The sequence below is a fragment of the Pagrus pagrus genome (genome assembly GCF_965226575.1).
Source record: "Pagrus pagrus genome assembly, chromosome: 2".
Lineage (NCBI taxonomy): Eukaryota > Metazoa > Chordata > Actinopteri > Spariformes > Sparidae > Pagrus > Pagrus pagrus.
The window spans coordinates 307501-322585 of NC_140186.1; the positions used below are offsets into that span (position 1 = coordinate 307501).

Below are 15085 nucleotides of genomic sequence, written 5' to 3' on the forward strand. Positions count from 1 at the left end.
TCTCCTCCATCACTGTGTTTCTCTCCTCCATCACTGTGTTTCTCTCCTCAATCAGTGTGTTTCTCTCCTCCATCACTGTGTTTCTCTCCTCCATCACTGTTTCTCTCCTCCATCAGTGTGTTTCTCTCCTCCATCACTGTTTCTCTCCTCCATCACTGTTTCTCTCCTCCATCAGTGTGTTTCTCTCCTCCATCAGTGTGTTTCTCTCCTCCATCAGTGTGTTTCTCTCCTCCATCACTGTTTCTCTCCTCCATCACTGTGTTTCTCTCCTCCATCACTGTTTCTCTCCTCCATCAGTGTGTTTCTCTCCTCCATCAGTGTGTTTCTCTCCTCCATCACTGTTTCTCTCCTCCATCAGTGTGTCTCTCCTCCATCACTGTGTTTCTCTCCGTCGGTGTGTTGGATTGTCGACCTCAGCTCTGTGAATAATTCATGGCTCCTCTCAGAGGAGGTGGAGGAGGTGGAGGAGCAGCGGTGGTGCTGATGAAAATTTAACGACGCTGCATTCGAGCACTTTGGAATATTTGCTAACGGTGAAGAAAACGCAGCCGGTGAAGGTTCGAAGCGGACGGCTGACATTTAACTGATTGTCCTGAGCTCAGGTCGCCGCCACGTTCTCTTCTTCTACTGTCTGAATGTGTTGTCCTTTGACCTCTGACTTCCTCACTGAGGGTCACACTGTGGTTACACTTAGAGGCTTCTTCTCTCCACACACACACAAACATCAACTCTGAAACAAGCTGAAGGTGAGGTCATCAGGTGAGGTCATCAGACACCAGCCTACACAGACAGGTGTTACATCATACAGGTGATATATTTCAGACGCTAAGGTTCACTTACTGAATCTCAGGTGATAAACATTCAGGTGTTTTTCCCTCCAGGTGTCGTGAGACTCACCTGGTCGATAAGGCTGTAGGTGAAGATGAAGGTGACACTGAGGATGATGATGGATGTAAGGGAGGACGAGATGAAGATGACCAATCAGGTGTCTCTGATGATGCAGATCGCCATGACAATGAGGATGGAGATGACATGCAGCAGTGAGTGTGATGATATCACCTGTACAGGTGTGTCCGGAGAGTCCTGACGCCCTGCTCACCAAGACGGTCAGCAGGGGGCACAGCAGCACACTGTTGAACCTGACTGGATGTTCTTGTTGTGTCACACCTGAAATGAGGTAACAGTGACTCACAGGAAGTTCCTCCGTCTCTTTCAGTGTAAAAGACTCAACGCTGCGACCTGAAGCTCCTCCCCCTCAGGTGTGTCCTCTCACCTGTCCTGGATCTGTCTGTCTGTCTGTTTGGATCATTTCAGTCAGAACCAACATCTCCCCCCCTCTTTAGGATGGCACCCTGCCCCCTGACCGTGATCACCATGGCAACCAGGACCAAGGTACCATAAAGTCTCATCCTCAGTCAGAAAGCCCTGCTCGCTCAGCCACCCAGGGTCCACCCAGGCCGCCGCCCCCAAAATTGCCCCCCCACAGACTCAGCAGTCTGGGTGAGATCTACAGAACCTGCTGGAACCTTCAGAACGCCTCAGAACAGTTCTACAGATCAACTGACACTACTGTACAAACAGTAGGCTGCAGGCTCACTGTCAGGCTAACTGTCAGACTAACTTTAGCCTAACTGTAGGCTAACTGTCAGACAGTCAGGCTAACTGTCAGACAAGTCAGGCTAAATTTAGCCTAACTAGGCTAACTGTCAGACAGTCAGGCTAACTGTCAGACAAGTCAGGCTAACTTGAGCCTAACTAGGCTAACTGTCAGACAGTCAGGCTAACTGTCAGACAGTCAGGCTAACTTTAGCCTAACTGTAGGCTAACTGTCAGACAGTCAGGCTTACTGTCAGGCTAACTTTAGGTTAGAGGAGGTTTCAATTAACTTTGAAATGTATGCAAGTTTCTTAAAGTTAGCACTGCTCCGTTAATATGGCACAGCTGCTGTCCTCCTCACACACAGCTGCTGTCCTCCTCACACACACCTCCTGTACACCTCACACACACCTCCTGTACACCTCACACACAGCTGCTGTCCTCCTCACACACACCTGTAGTACCTGAAGCTTCCTCCAGGTGTCCTCAGTCTCTCAGATGTCCTGTCTGTGTCTGTAGTGATCGGCCCGTCCTCCTCTGAGCAGCAGTCTGCAGCGCCTCCTGCTGTCCACACCAGGAAACATCCTCCTCCTGTAAGACAGACTGACTCCCTGCAGTTCATCACATGAATGTTTATTATGATGTTTATTGATGTTGTGATGGAACATCATAATCATCATGGTGGAAGTTTGTTTCCATATTGTTCTCACTTAGTTTTTAGATCGATTCAAAGCTTCATGGGTTTGTATCAGAGTTGACTGACTCCATATTTGTTCTGATTGAATCAAACAGAACAGGAGTAACTATTATAATGACATAATGTGACATAATGGGACATAATGGGACATAAAGTGACATAATGTGACAAAGTGACATAAAGTGACATAATGTGACATAAAGTGACGTAATGTGACAAAGTGACATAATGTGACATAATGTGACATATAGCGACATAATGTGACATATAGTGACATATAGTGACGTAATGTGACATATAGTGACGTAATGTGACATATAGTGACAGTGACATAATGTGACATAATGTTACATAATGTGATATCAAGTGACATAAAGCAAGATAATGTGACGTATAGTGACATAATGTGACATAATGTGACATAAAGTGACATAATGTGACATATAGGGACATAATGTGACATAGTGTCATAATGTGACATATAGTGACATAATGTGACATAATGTGTCATAATGCGACATATAGTGACATAATGTGACATAATGTGATATCAAGTGACATAATGTGTCATAATGTGACATATAGTGACATAATGTGACATAGTGTGACATAATGTGATATCAAGTGACATAATGTGACATAATGTGACATATAGTGACATAATGTGATGTCAAGTGACATAATGTGACATACAGTGACATATAGTGACATAATGTGACATAATGTGACATAATGTGATATCAAGTGACATAATGTGACATAATGTGACATAATGTGACATATAGTGACATAATGTGACATAAAGTGACATAATGTGACATAATGTGATATCAAGTGACATAAAGCAAGATAATGTGACGTATAGTGACATAATGTGACATAGTGACATATAGTGACATAATGTGACATATAGTGACGTAATGTGACATATAGTGACATAAAGTGACATAATGTGACATATAGTGAGGTTATGTGACGTAAAATGACGTAATGTGACATAATGTGACATGATGTGACAAAATGTGACATATAGTGACATAACGTACAAATTCTCCTAATCCTCCCGAGCAGTCGAGCGGCATTTGGCAGTTTCAGGGCACGCTGGACTGCAAGATTCAACACATGAGCAAAACAGCGAAAGTGTAGATATCCGGTAATCTCAACAGCTACGGACATATTCGCTGCGTTGTCAGTAACCACTGCTGGCTCTTTGTCGGTGAGCTTCCACTCATCTGTAGCCTTCTTCAGCACTTCTGCCATGTGAGCGCCAGTATGACTGTCATTCATAACCTGAGTTTGAAGGACGTAGGTTTGTGCATCCCAGTTTTCGTCTATGAAGTGGGCAGTAATAGTTACAAAGGACTCGGTGGCCCTTGAAGTCCAGCCATCGCAGGTTAGTGTGACTCGTTTAGCAGACTGAAGTGCATCCTCAACTTTTGATCTGGTCTCCGCATACAATGCGGGGATGACTTTTTCTGTGAAGTGCAGACGACTCGGTACCTCGTATCTCGGTTCCAGTGCAGCGAGCATTCGTCGAAAAACATCATTTTCGACCACACTGTAAGGGCGAATGTCCTTGCAAATAAATTTGGCGATGGACTTGGTGATACTCTGTGCCCTCGGCGACCCAAAGGGACACTTTGCTTTAAAAGCAGTAGTGATTGTCGGCTGACTTGGTTTGCCTTTTTTATCACCTGAGAGTAGTTCACTGTGATAGCGAACGAAGTGGCTTTGCAGATTCGTAGTGTTGCTGTTATATTTTACCTTCGCAAAACAGTTCTTACATATTGCATATTCTCTATCCAGTGTTCTCCGTCATCTGTCTCATAAAAGCCAAAGTGGGTTCATACTTTAGAGTGGAAACTTGCGGGTGGGTCTTTTATTTGTTTTTCCTTGTTCGTATTTTCCACCATTCTTGCATCTGTTCTTCTCCTATGGTTCTTCTGTTGTTAACTCGTCTTCTTCACCGGCCGCTGCTTACACCTACTTTACCCTCATTTACGGGATTAGCGCCCCCACAAACAGGACAGGAGAGGTTAAGTACTGACGGTGACAACGGGGTAAATCCATAATGTGTGTTGTAATAAAATATCGATATTTGCCGTCAGTGTATCGATTATTTATCGCGACAGAGAGCACAACAATATATTGCAATATCGATTTTTTTCCCACCTCTAATAGTGACGTAAAGTGACATAATGTGACATATAGTGATGTAATGTGACATAATGTGACATATAGTGATGTAATGTGACATAATGTGACATATAGTGACATATAGTGAAATATAGTGACTGATAACTAATGACTGCTCATTCGTTCACAGAGTTTGTACCCCGGATCCATATAATTGTTTTTTTGTGTTGTTAACACATCAGTGTTTGTTTCCTCATCAGAAACCTGTCAGCAACGGACTCCCACCTACACCTAAAGTCCATGTGAGTCCTCAACGTACACACACACACACACACACACACACACACACACACACACACACTTATTGATGTCATACATTTCCTTGCACTCTGAAGTTAACCTGACCAAGCAGTTCAAAAATGCTCAAGACTGAAACTCACATGTTCAGACTGAACTGAATATCAGAGTTACACTGAAACACAGGATACAAACATTAAAATATTAAGGCAACTCAGGGGATTGTAATTCTAAACAGAGATTTAAACGAGGAAACGGCTGGTTCTGAAGTACTCACAGCTGGTTCTGAAGTACTCACAGGTCCTACAGAGGAGCTCAGGCTGGACTCAGGACTGGTTTGGAGTCAGCAGGTCAGGGAAGCCTCTCAGACAGGAAACAGTGAGTGACTGTAATCCAACCATGAAGTAACAGATGACATTTTCATGTTGTTTGCAGATAAAAAAGAACATTGTTTTTTCATTTTTTGTTCATCAGAGATAACACTCAGATTTCTACAGTTTGATTCTACATGATTCAGTGCAGGATGATGTGATCAATAGTCTGCAGCTGCTGATTGATCTGAGTTTAACTGCAGGACGTTTGTGATGGTCAGTTTTTAACATCTGTAATGCAGATTGTTGTTTCTCAGCTGTTGGAATGAAAAGAGAGACGGGAGCAGAACATTATGCGGTGCCTTTAAAGGTTTCAGTCCATCATGAAGAACTGAACCCTGAGGATCATCAGAAGTGCAGGAATTTTACAAATGGCCACACAGGAAGTCATTTTAGAAACATAGTGATCAGACTGTAAAACTAAAGCAGATGTTGGTATGTGATGCTGATCCTGTATCAAATCAAATCTAATTTTATTTGTATAGCCCAAATTCACAAATCACAGTTTGCCTCAGAGGGCTTTACAATCTGTACAGAGACGACACCCTCTGTCCTTCGACCTTCGATTCGAGTGAGGAAAAACTTGCCCCAAAAAAAAGCCCTGTTAACAGGGGAAAAAAAATGCAAAAGAAACCTCAGGAAGAGCCACAGAGGAGGGATCCCTCTCCCAGGACGGACAGACGTGCAATAGATGTCGCATGTACAGAGCAGATCAACGAGATCACAATGTATACAGTTATAATGGATGGTTGACAGGAATGAAAGCACATAAAGAGGCATCACATCAACAACAATGAAATGCACATGGAAATGTGATTACTAGTGATAACAGTAGTAGTGGTTAACGGTAAGGATAGTATGTAGTAATGCATTACAATAATAGTAGTGGAACATATATAACAGAGATATGACTAATATTAGCGACAGTAGTGGTGGGTGTCAGGCAGGGCCATGGCAGTAGGCGCATCCACGATCCACGACCCGGGCGCGGCCAGGATCCATGGGAGCCTGTAGGACTAGAAAGCACAAGGACTCTGGGGAAGAAGTGAAGTCAGTGACATGCAGAGATGGGGCATGTATACAGGCATAATGTATACAGATGGAGAGGAGAGGAGGAGAGAGAAGCTCAGTGTGTCATTTGTCCCCCGGACTAGGCCTATAGCAGCATAACTAAGAGCTGGTCCAAGACGGACCTGGGCCAGCCCTAACTATAAGCTCTATCGAAAAGGAAGGTCTTAAGTCTACTCTTAAAAGTAGAGAGGGTGTCCGCCTCCCGGACCAAAACAGGAAGATGGTTCCACAGAAGAGGAGCTTGATAACTGAAGGCTCTGGCTCCCATTCTGCTTTTGGAGACTTTAGGAACTACAAGTAATCCTGCGTTCTGGGAGCGTAATGCTCTAGTTGGGTGATAGGGTTGTATGAGCTCCTGGAGATATGATGGTGCCTGACCATTAACAGCTTTGTAGGAGAAGGATTTTAAACTCTATTCTTGATTTTACAGGGAGTCAGTGCAGAGAGGCCAATACAGGAGTAATATGATCTCTTTTCTTAGTTCCTGTCAGTACACGTGCTGCAGCATTCTGGACCAGCTGGAGACTCTTTAGAGACTTGTTAGGGCAGCCTGATAATAGAGAATTACAATAGTCCAGCCTGGAAGTAACAAATGCATGGACTAGCTTTTCTGCGTCTTTTTGAGACAGGATGGGCCTGATTTTTGCAATGTTACGTAGATGAAAAAATGCAGACCTTGAAATTTGTTTTATGTGGGAGTTGAAGGACATATCTTGATCAAAGATAACGCCCAGATTCCTGACGGTGGTGCTGGAGGCCAAGTTAATGCCATCCAAACTAGCTATATCATTAGATAATGCATCTCTAAGGTGTTTAGGACCAAGTACTATAACTTCGGTTTTATCTGAATTTAACAGCAGAAAATTGCAGGTCATCCAGGTCTTAATGTCCTTGAGACATGCATGGAGTTTAGTAAGCTGATTAGTTTCATCTGGCTTTATTGATAGGTATAACTGGGTATCATCTGCGTAACAATGAAAGTTTATGGAGTGTTTCCGAATTAAATTTCCTAGAGGGAGCATATATAAGGTGAATAGTATGGGTCCAAGCACGGAGCCTTGAGGAACACCATGACTAACCTTGGTATACAGGGATGACTCATCATTAACATGTACAAACTGAAATCGATCCGATAAATAGGACTTAAACCAGTTTAATGCGGGTCCCTTAATGCCAATTAAGTGTTCCAGTCTCTGTAGTAGAATGTGATGATCAATGGTATCAAATGCAGCACTAAGATCTAGTAAGACCAGGACAGAGACAAGTCCTTTGTCAGAAGTGATTAGGAGGTCATTTGTAACTTTCACCAGTGCCGTCTCTGTGCTATGATGTGCTCTAAAACCTGATTGAAAATCCTCATATAAACTATTGTTATGAAGAAAGTCACATAGCTGGTTGGCGACTGCTTTCTCAAGGATCTTGGAGAGGAAAGGGAGGTTGGATATAGGTCTATAGTTGGCTAAAGCTTCTGGATCAAGATTAGATCCTTATTTTTAAGTCTAATTACAGCTAGTTTAAAGGACTGTGGTACGTATCCTGTTAATAGAGACAGGTTGATCATTTCTAGTAGAGATGTGCTAATTAAAGGTAAAGTTTCTTTCAGCAACCTAGTTGGGATGGGGTCTAGGAGACAAGTTGTTGGTCTAGATAAAGAAATCATCGAAGTTAGTTGGTGGAGGTCGATGGGAGAGAAGCAGTCTAAATATAAGTCAGAATTTACAACTGTTTCTGAGGTTCCTGTGTTTAAAGATACAATAGTGCCAGTTGAGGGCAAGCGATGATGGATTTTGTCTCTAATAGTTAAAATTTTATCATTAAAGAAGCTCATGAAGTCATTACTACTGAGCGTTGCAGGAATACATGGTTCAGTAGAGCTGTGACTTTCTGTCAGCCTGGCTACAGTGCTGAAAAGAAACCTGGTGTTGTTTTTGTTTTCCTCTATTAATGACGAGTAATAGTTTGCTCTGGCATTGCGGAGGGCCTTCCTATATATTTTAAGGCTATCTTTTCAGGCTAAGCGGGATTCTTCCAAACTGGTGGAACGCCATTTCCTTTAAAATTTCCGTGATGTATGCTTCAATTTGCGGGTATCCGAGTTATACCAAGGTGCCAACCTCCTGTGCTTTATAGGTTTCTTTTTCAGAGGGGCAATAGAGTCCAGTGTTGTTCGCAATGAGCCTGCAGTGCTATCAACAAGATGATCAATTTGTGAGGAACTGAGGTTAGCGGAGGAGTCCTCTATTATATTAAGACAAGGCATTGAATTTAGTGCCAGCGGTATAATTTCCTTAAATTTAGCTACAGCACTATCAGATAGACATCTAGTGAAGGAGTTTTTGCCTAATGGTGTGTAGTCCAGTAATAGAACTTCAAAAGTTATTAAGTGATGAACAGAACGATGTGAAACAGAAATTTGTTCACTGTAAAGACAAGCTGCTCTGTTTCTCCTCAGATGGGAGCTTGTTTCTCCAAAGTTTTTAATGGCTGTCCTCTGAAGATTCACTCTGCTGCCTCCTGGATCAACCCCGACACCAGAGGTATGACCTCTCACCTCTATGACCTCTGACCTCCGTCTTCATCAGCTGCTTTAGTGGTGCTCAACCAGGAAGGGTTAGGGTTCGGGTCTCCATGTGTTTGTAATGCCATCAGTATCTGATGTTTCTGTCAGGACAGCAGTGTTTCTGATGTGTTTGTATTTGTGTGTTTCAGATCAGAACCTGATCTTTGGAGCTGAGGAGGGAATTTACACCCTGAACCTGAATGAGCTGCATGAGAACTGTATGGAACAGGTGAGGGACAGGAAACTTCAGCCAGACTCAGACAAAACCACCAGGAGAGCTCTCCTGGACCACCAGGTCCAACAGGTCCAACAGGTGCACCTGGATCAGCTGGGTCAGGTGCACCTGTTGGACCTGTTGGACCTGGTGGTCCAGGAGAGCGCTCCTGGTGGTTTTGTCTGAGTCTGGAACCTGGTCTGAAATAATGCAGACTGCAGTCAGCTGTGTGAACGTGTGAGATGCCAGCAGTAGTCACATTAATCTGCAGACTGCCAGCATCAGCTCCAGAATCAGCTCTAGAATCAGGTCCAGACTGGATTCTCCATCTGCACCAACATTAGTGTCAGTGCATCATTCTGCTCTTCATTGTTCAGGTGTCTTCTGGTTTGTCCTCTGCTGTCAAAGTAAACATGTGTGTCAAAAGGGAGATTTTGTATAAAGATGCTTCTGGTTGACCTTCGGCAGAAACTCTCAAACCAGCTGATCCTGACCTGTGATCACTGAAGCCACAAAACCAGTTTTATTCACTAAAAATGAATGAAAAAATCATAAAAAACAACAAAAACAACACCTTTGTTTTTGGACGCGTGAAACAAACAAACAAAACAGTGAAAAGAAACACATTAAAATCAGAAGTGAGCCGACACAGAGCACCTGTGATTTAAAGGAGGTGAGAGACAGCTCAGAGTTCAGGAGGGTTTGTAGTCCAGATCAGGAGACTGCAGCAGAGTCTGGTTCGGGATCTGAGCTGGTTTCTATCTGCTGGACTCGTTTCTGCGGAATGAATCAGTGACGGACAGTTTTGTGTCTGCAGCTGTTTCCTCGCAGGTGTACCTGGGTGTATGTGATGAACAACACCCTGATCTCCATCTCAGGTGAGTCATCACAAACAGCTGGAGCAACAACGACTCATCATTAATTTGCTGATCAGGAACTTTAATTGATCCACAGACATGTCAGTGCCAACACAAAGCTGATATTGATTGTTTCAATAATCAGTTTAATAGGACACACCTGTCGCACATGATCCAATAATGTTGTTCGTTTATGTGGGTGTGTTGAGTGTGTGGGTTCAGTCTGCTCAGGTGTTTTACTGGTAATAAGATAAAAACAGCTGTCTCGTCTCATTTTCATGTTTTGAAAGTGTGTTCAGTAGAAATACAGGACTTGGCCTCGCTGCTCCAGGTGTGTCACAGAGTTTATAACAACATGCTCATCTTGTTTGTCTCCATTCTGTCCAACAAGACTCGAAAACATGAATGAATCTCATCACTGTGACAATAAAAAGCTTTGAACGGAACTGAGGATGAAGATCAAATCATGAGAGTTATTCTAATAATAATCAGGTTATAAACAAACAGTAAAAAAGAAAGAAGTAAAATTACTGATTATGATCAATTATCACTGTGATAATAAATCAAAGAAGAACATCGTGAGTTACTTCTTATTTTCTTTCAGTTTCAATTCATCATTTGGTCTTTGACATACATATATGTATGTATATGTATACTGTGTGTATGTGTGTGTGTGTGTCTGCAGGTAAAGCCTCTCAGCTGCACTGCCACAGTCTGGCCGGTCTGTTCGATCAGGCTCGACACAAACAGAAGCTGACCGTCTCCATCTCGACTCACCGTCTGCCCGACCGTATCTTGCCACGGTCAGGTCCTCTAAAAACATCCCACACGTTAGAAACTTACACACTAAAAGCGGCCCATCAGCGGTTCTGCACAGTGTGAGGATGGTTTCCTCTCCAAACTGACGCAGGTTCATTAGCTGAAAACTTGTAGCTCCTCTTTGCTCCTCTGATCCCTCCGTCAGTGTGATCTGGTCTGGTCGTAGTCTGTCTCCACCTCTGTTGGCCTCCCGATGGGTTCGGGTGTTGGTACAGAGCTGCTAGCATGACTGTCGACTTTCTGTAGACAGAGATTGTTTAAAATGAACATGTGTGATGAGCAGAAGCTGTTTGGCGTCTCCTGAAGCATTATGGGTAGTGTTCAGGAACTGTTTTGGAAACTATGAAAATGTTTTACGTGTGAAGGAGTTTTGTGTAACTGTAGCTCAGGTCAGTGCATCACGTCAGTTCAGAACTTTCTGTCACAGCGACGACCTTCAGTTGCTCACAGCTCAAACTGCTGATTGTCTTTTTGTCTTTAGGAAGTTTTCGATCTCCAACAAGATACCCGACACTAAAGGCTGTCTGAAATGCTGTGTAGGTAAGTCATACACCATTTCCCATCATGCACGTGTGCATAGTCTCAGCAGCAGAGATCAAGGTGCAGGTGTGGAGGGCGTGCTGTGGTTCATGATCAGCTCCTTGTTGGTTCATCTGCTCGTAGTCCTGTTTATATGATTATAGGTGTGATGTTCTGAGTAGTTGAGTATCACTAACATAATCACTGAGAGACACAGTCAGAGTCAGACAGCGTTCAACAGAAAACTGGTGCTAAAGTTGACTAATGGATTGGAAAGAAAACCTCATACTAACCAGATCCAGCTGGTTTGGTGTTAGCGGTTATGAACTCATTAGCTGACAGAGGTTGGAACCACCTCATAGAGGAACTTACCTGTGACCGTTGACTTAGGGACAGGTGGACAGTCTACTTTATCTGAAAAGCGTCTCTGGATTGTCTGTTTTAAAACGATCAACTGTGAGCGCAGCATAGGCTGGAGACCATCAGACACTCACCTACGCCACGCTGACACCTGTAATGATCCCCCCCCCCCTTCCCTACAGTGAGAAACCCCTACACAGGCCATAAGTACCTGGGTGGAGCCTTCCAATCAGGTGTGGTCCTGCTGGAGTGGGTGGAGGCGATGCAGAAGTTCATGCTGGTCAAGGTGAGAAAACAGAAGTTATGTGGTTCTGATGTTGTCTTCACCTCAGAGACGGGCTGAGCAGCTTAGAGGAGAACTGCCGCTGAGGATCAGGATCCTCCTCACACGGCAGAGTCCTCCAGGACCAGGTTAGGGAGAACTCATCTGGGCTACCTGACCCGAACCAGGACAAACATTAGAAAACAGATGTATAAGTTGCGTCTCTTTCAGAGGGATGGCCACAAATGCCACTTCTAGACTGAGAGCCTCACCTACAGCACACACTCAGTCTGAACTCCATAAACTGAGGCAGATTTTTATAAATGACAGAAATGGTGTTGAAGCCATTTTGCAGATTTACCTTATTGATTCACAATTATGTTGAGACATTATGCATTTTCTGATGTGAATTATGCTGATCATGTGTTGGAATGTACTGTGTTGAGGTTTCTGTTTTGTTGGTATTATTATGATAATCATGATGAGCGGATGTCGGATAGTGTGACGTGATATGCCCTTTGATTTAGGACAGGTGCACAGGTGTTTACGGGAGCGGAAGGGCAAACAATATTCAACCGCACAACACAAAGCCTTTGTCTGAAGCCAAATTTATTTATGATCATATCAGTCTGTTATCGTTCTTCAATAAAGCCCAAATACGACACTGAGAGCCAAGTGCGCGTTGATTTACTGACCGCTCCTAACAAATGGTTATAAAAACAACCTAAACTTGCTGAAGTTTATTTTGCTCTGATGAATGTATGTGCTCCACTGTAGGATGACCTGCTCCTCCACACTATGATCAGTCTGATGGGACAGACTGTGACTGTGATAACTCTTCACTTGTCCTCACCAGAATGTGGACTTCCAGCCTCCATGTCCTCTGGAGGTTTTAGAGCTTCTGGTTGTCCCAGAGCAGCCGTACCCTCTGATCTGTGTTGGCCTGAACAAAGGAACTGAACCCAACCAGCCCGTCAGCTTCCAGACCCTTGACCCCAACTCCTCCTGTCCCACCCCTCCTGACACAGGTACAACCTCTACTGACACAGGTACAACCCCTCCTGACACAGGTACAACCCCCCCGACATAGGTATAACCCCTCCTGACACAGGTACAACCCCCCCGACACAGGTACAACCCCTCCTGACACAGGTACAATCCCTCCTGATTGTTAAAACCCCTCCTGACACAGGTACAACCTCTACTGACACAGGTACAACCTCTCCTGACACAGGTACAACCCCTCCTGACACAGGTACAACCCCCCCGACACAGGTACAACCCCTCCTGACACAGGTACAACCCCTCCTGACTGTTAAAACCCCTCCTGACACAGGTACAACCCTTCTTGACTCAGTTAAAACCCTCCTGACTCAGTTAAAACCCTCCTGACTCAGTTACAACCCCTCCTGACACAGGTACAACCTCTCTTGACACAGGTACAACCCCTCCTGACACAGGTACAATCCCCCCTGACACAGGTACAACCCCCCTGACACAGATACAACCTCTCTTGACGCAGGTACAACCCCCCCGACACAGATACAACCTCTCTTGATGCAGGTACAGTCCCCCTGGACACAGGTACGACCCCTCCGGACTTAGTCAAAATCCCTCCTGGCTGAGTTAAATCCCCTCCTGACACAGGTACAACCCCTCCTGACACAGGTACAACCCCTCCTGACACAGGTACAACCTCTCTTGACACAGGTACAACCCCTCCTGACACAGATACAACCTCTCTTGACGGAGGTACAATCCCCCCTGACACAGGTACAACCCCTCCTGACACAGGTACAAATCCCCCCAACACAGGTACAACCCCTCCGGACACAGGTACAACCCCCCCAACACAGGTACAACCCCTCCGGACACAGGTACAACCCCCCCCAACACAGGTACAACCCCTCCGGACACAGATACAACCTCTCTTGACACAGGTACAACCCCTCCTGACACAGATACAACCTCTCTTGACGCAGGTACAATCCCCCCTGACACAGGTACAACCCCTCCTGACACAGGTACAACCCCCCCCAACACAGGTACAACCCCTCCGGACACAGGTACAAATCCCCCCAACACAGGTACAACCCCTCCTGACACAGGTTCAACCCCTCCTGACACAGGTACAAATCCCCCTGACACAGGTACAACCCCTCCGGACACAGGTACAAATCCCCCCAACACAGGTACAACCCCTCCTGACACAGATACGACCCCCCGACACAGGTACGGCCGCTCCTGACACAGGTACAATCCCCCCTGACACAGGCACAATCCCCCCTGACACAGGTACAACCCTTCCTGACTGTTAAAACCCCTCCTGACACAGGTTCAACCCCTCCTGACACAGGTTCAACCCCTCCTGACACAGGTACAACCCCTCCTGACACAGGTACAACCCTTCCTGACTGTTAAAACCCCTCCTGACACAGGTACAACCCCTCTTGACACAGGTTCAACCCCTCCTGACACAGGTACAACCCCTCCTGACACAGGTTCAACCCCTCCTGACACAGGTACAACCCCTCTTGACTCAGTTAAAACCCCTCCTGACTCAGTTAAAACCCTCCTGACTCAGTTAAAAACCCTCTTGACTCAGTTAAAACCCTCTTGACTCAGTTAAAACCCTCCTGACTCAGGTACAGCTCTTAGCTAGCAATGTATAATGTGTCTAAACTTTGATCTCCTTGCAGAAAACCCTCAAAGTTGTGTGATCCACATCACTCAGCTGGAGAGAGACACCGTCCTGGTCTGTATGGACCGTAAGTTCAACTAAACAATTTTGTTTTAATGAATATTAATAACACTTAATTATTCCAAGGATACAGGTCTGATTTGAGTACTTTAAGAGATCAGAGATGACCTGAGCTTTTTGTTCTGTCACCTTCCTGCAGGATGTATAAGGATTGTGAACCTTCAGGGGACGCTGAAGTCCAGCAGGAAGCTGTCAGCTGAGCTCACTTTTAACTTCCAAATCGAGGCAATCGGTAAACCACCTTAAATCTGCTGCAAACCATCTCACACGCTGCCACATGACTACCCACACCAACCTGTCTGTTCCTCCTCCCTCAGTGTGTTCACAGGATAGTGTGTTGGCCTTCTGGAGACACGGCATGCAGGGGCGGAGCTTCAGATCTAATGAGGTAGTCATCCAATCAGAGATCACGAACCTGCTCACCTTCCTGCTGAGTTCTAACGTGTTTGTTTTCTGTCTGCAGATCACTCAAGAGATTAGTGACATCAGCAGGATGTTCCGCCTGCTGGGCTCTGACGGGTGAGACACCTGTCTGTTGACCTGTCTGTCAGCTCACCTGTCTGTT

The 15085-nt window shown here is 44.9% G+C and overlaps 1 protein-coding gene across 1 annotated transcript in view; it reads left to right on the plus strand.

Annotated features, from left to right (window-relative positions):
• Positions 1-15085, plus strand: part of LOC311264691 (mitogen-activated protein kinase kinase kinase kinase 3-like) — a 70612-nt gene that overhangs the window by 52239 nt on the left and 3288 nt on the right. The window contains exons 17-32 of the mRNA XM_084365777.1: positions 882-1040; positions 1217-1259; positions 1344-1500; positions 2116-2189; positions 4690-4731; positions 8621-8705; positions 8878-8957; positions 9760-9820; positions 10485-10602; positions 11100-11158; positions 11680-11783; positions 12616-12787; positions 14459-14527; positions 14660-14752; positions 14838-14908; positions 14984-15039. Of these exons, the coding sequence (XP_084221903.1) occupies positions 882-1040; positions 1217-1259; positions 1344-1500; positions 2116-2189; positions 4690-4731; positions 8621-8705; positions 8878-8957; positions 9760-9820; positions 10485-10602; positions 11100-11158; positions 11680-11783; positions 12616-12787; positions 14459-14527; positions 14660-14752; positions 14838-14908; positions 14984-15039 (1443 nt within the window). The remainder of the gene's footprint in view (positions 1-881; positions 1041-1216; positions 1260-1343; positions 1501-2115; positions 2190-4689; positions 4732-8620; positions 8706-8877; positions 8958-9759; positions 9821-10484; positions 10603-11099; positions 11159-11679; positions 11784-12615; positions 12788-14458; positions 14528-14659; positions 14753-14837; positions 14909-14983; positions 15040-15085) is intronic.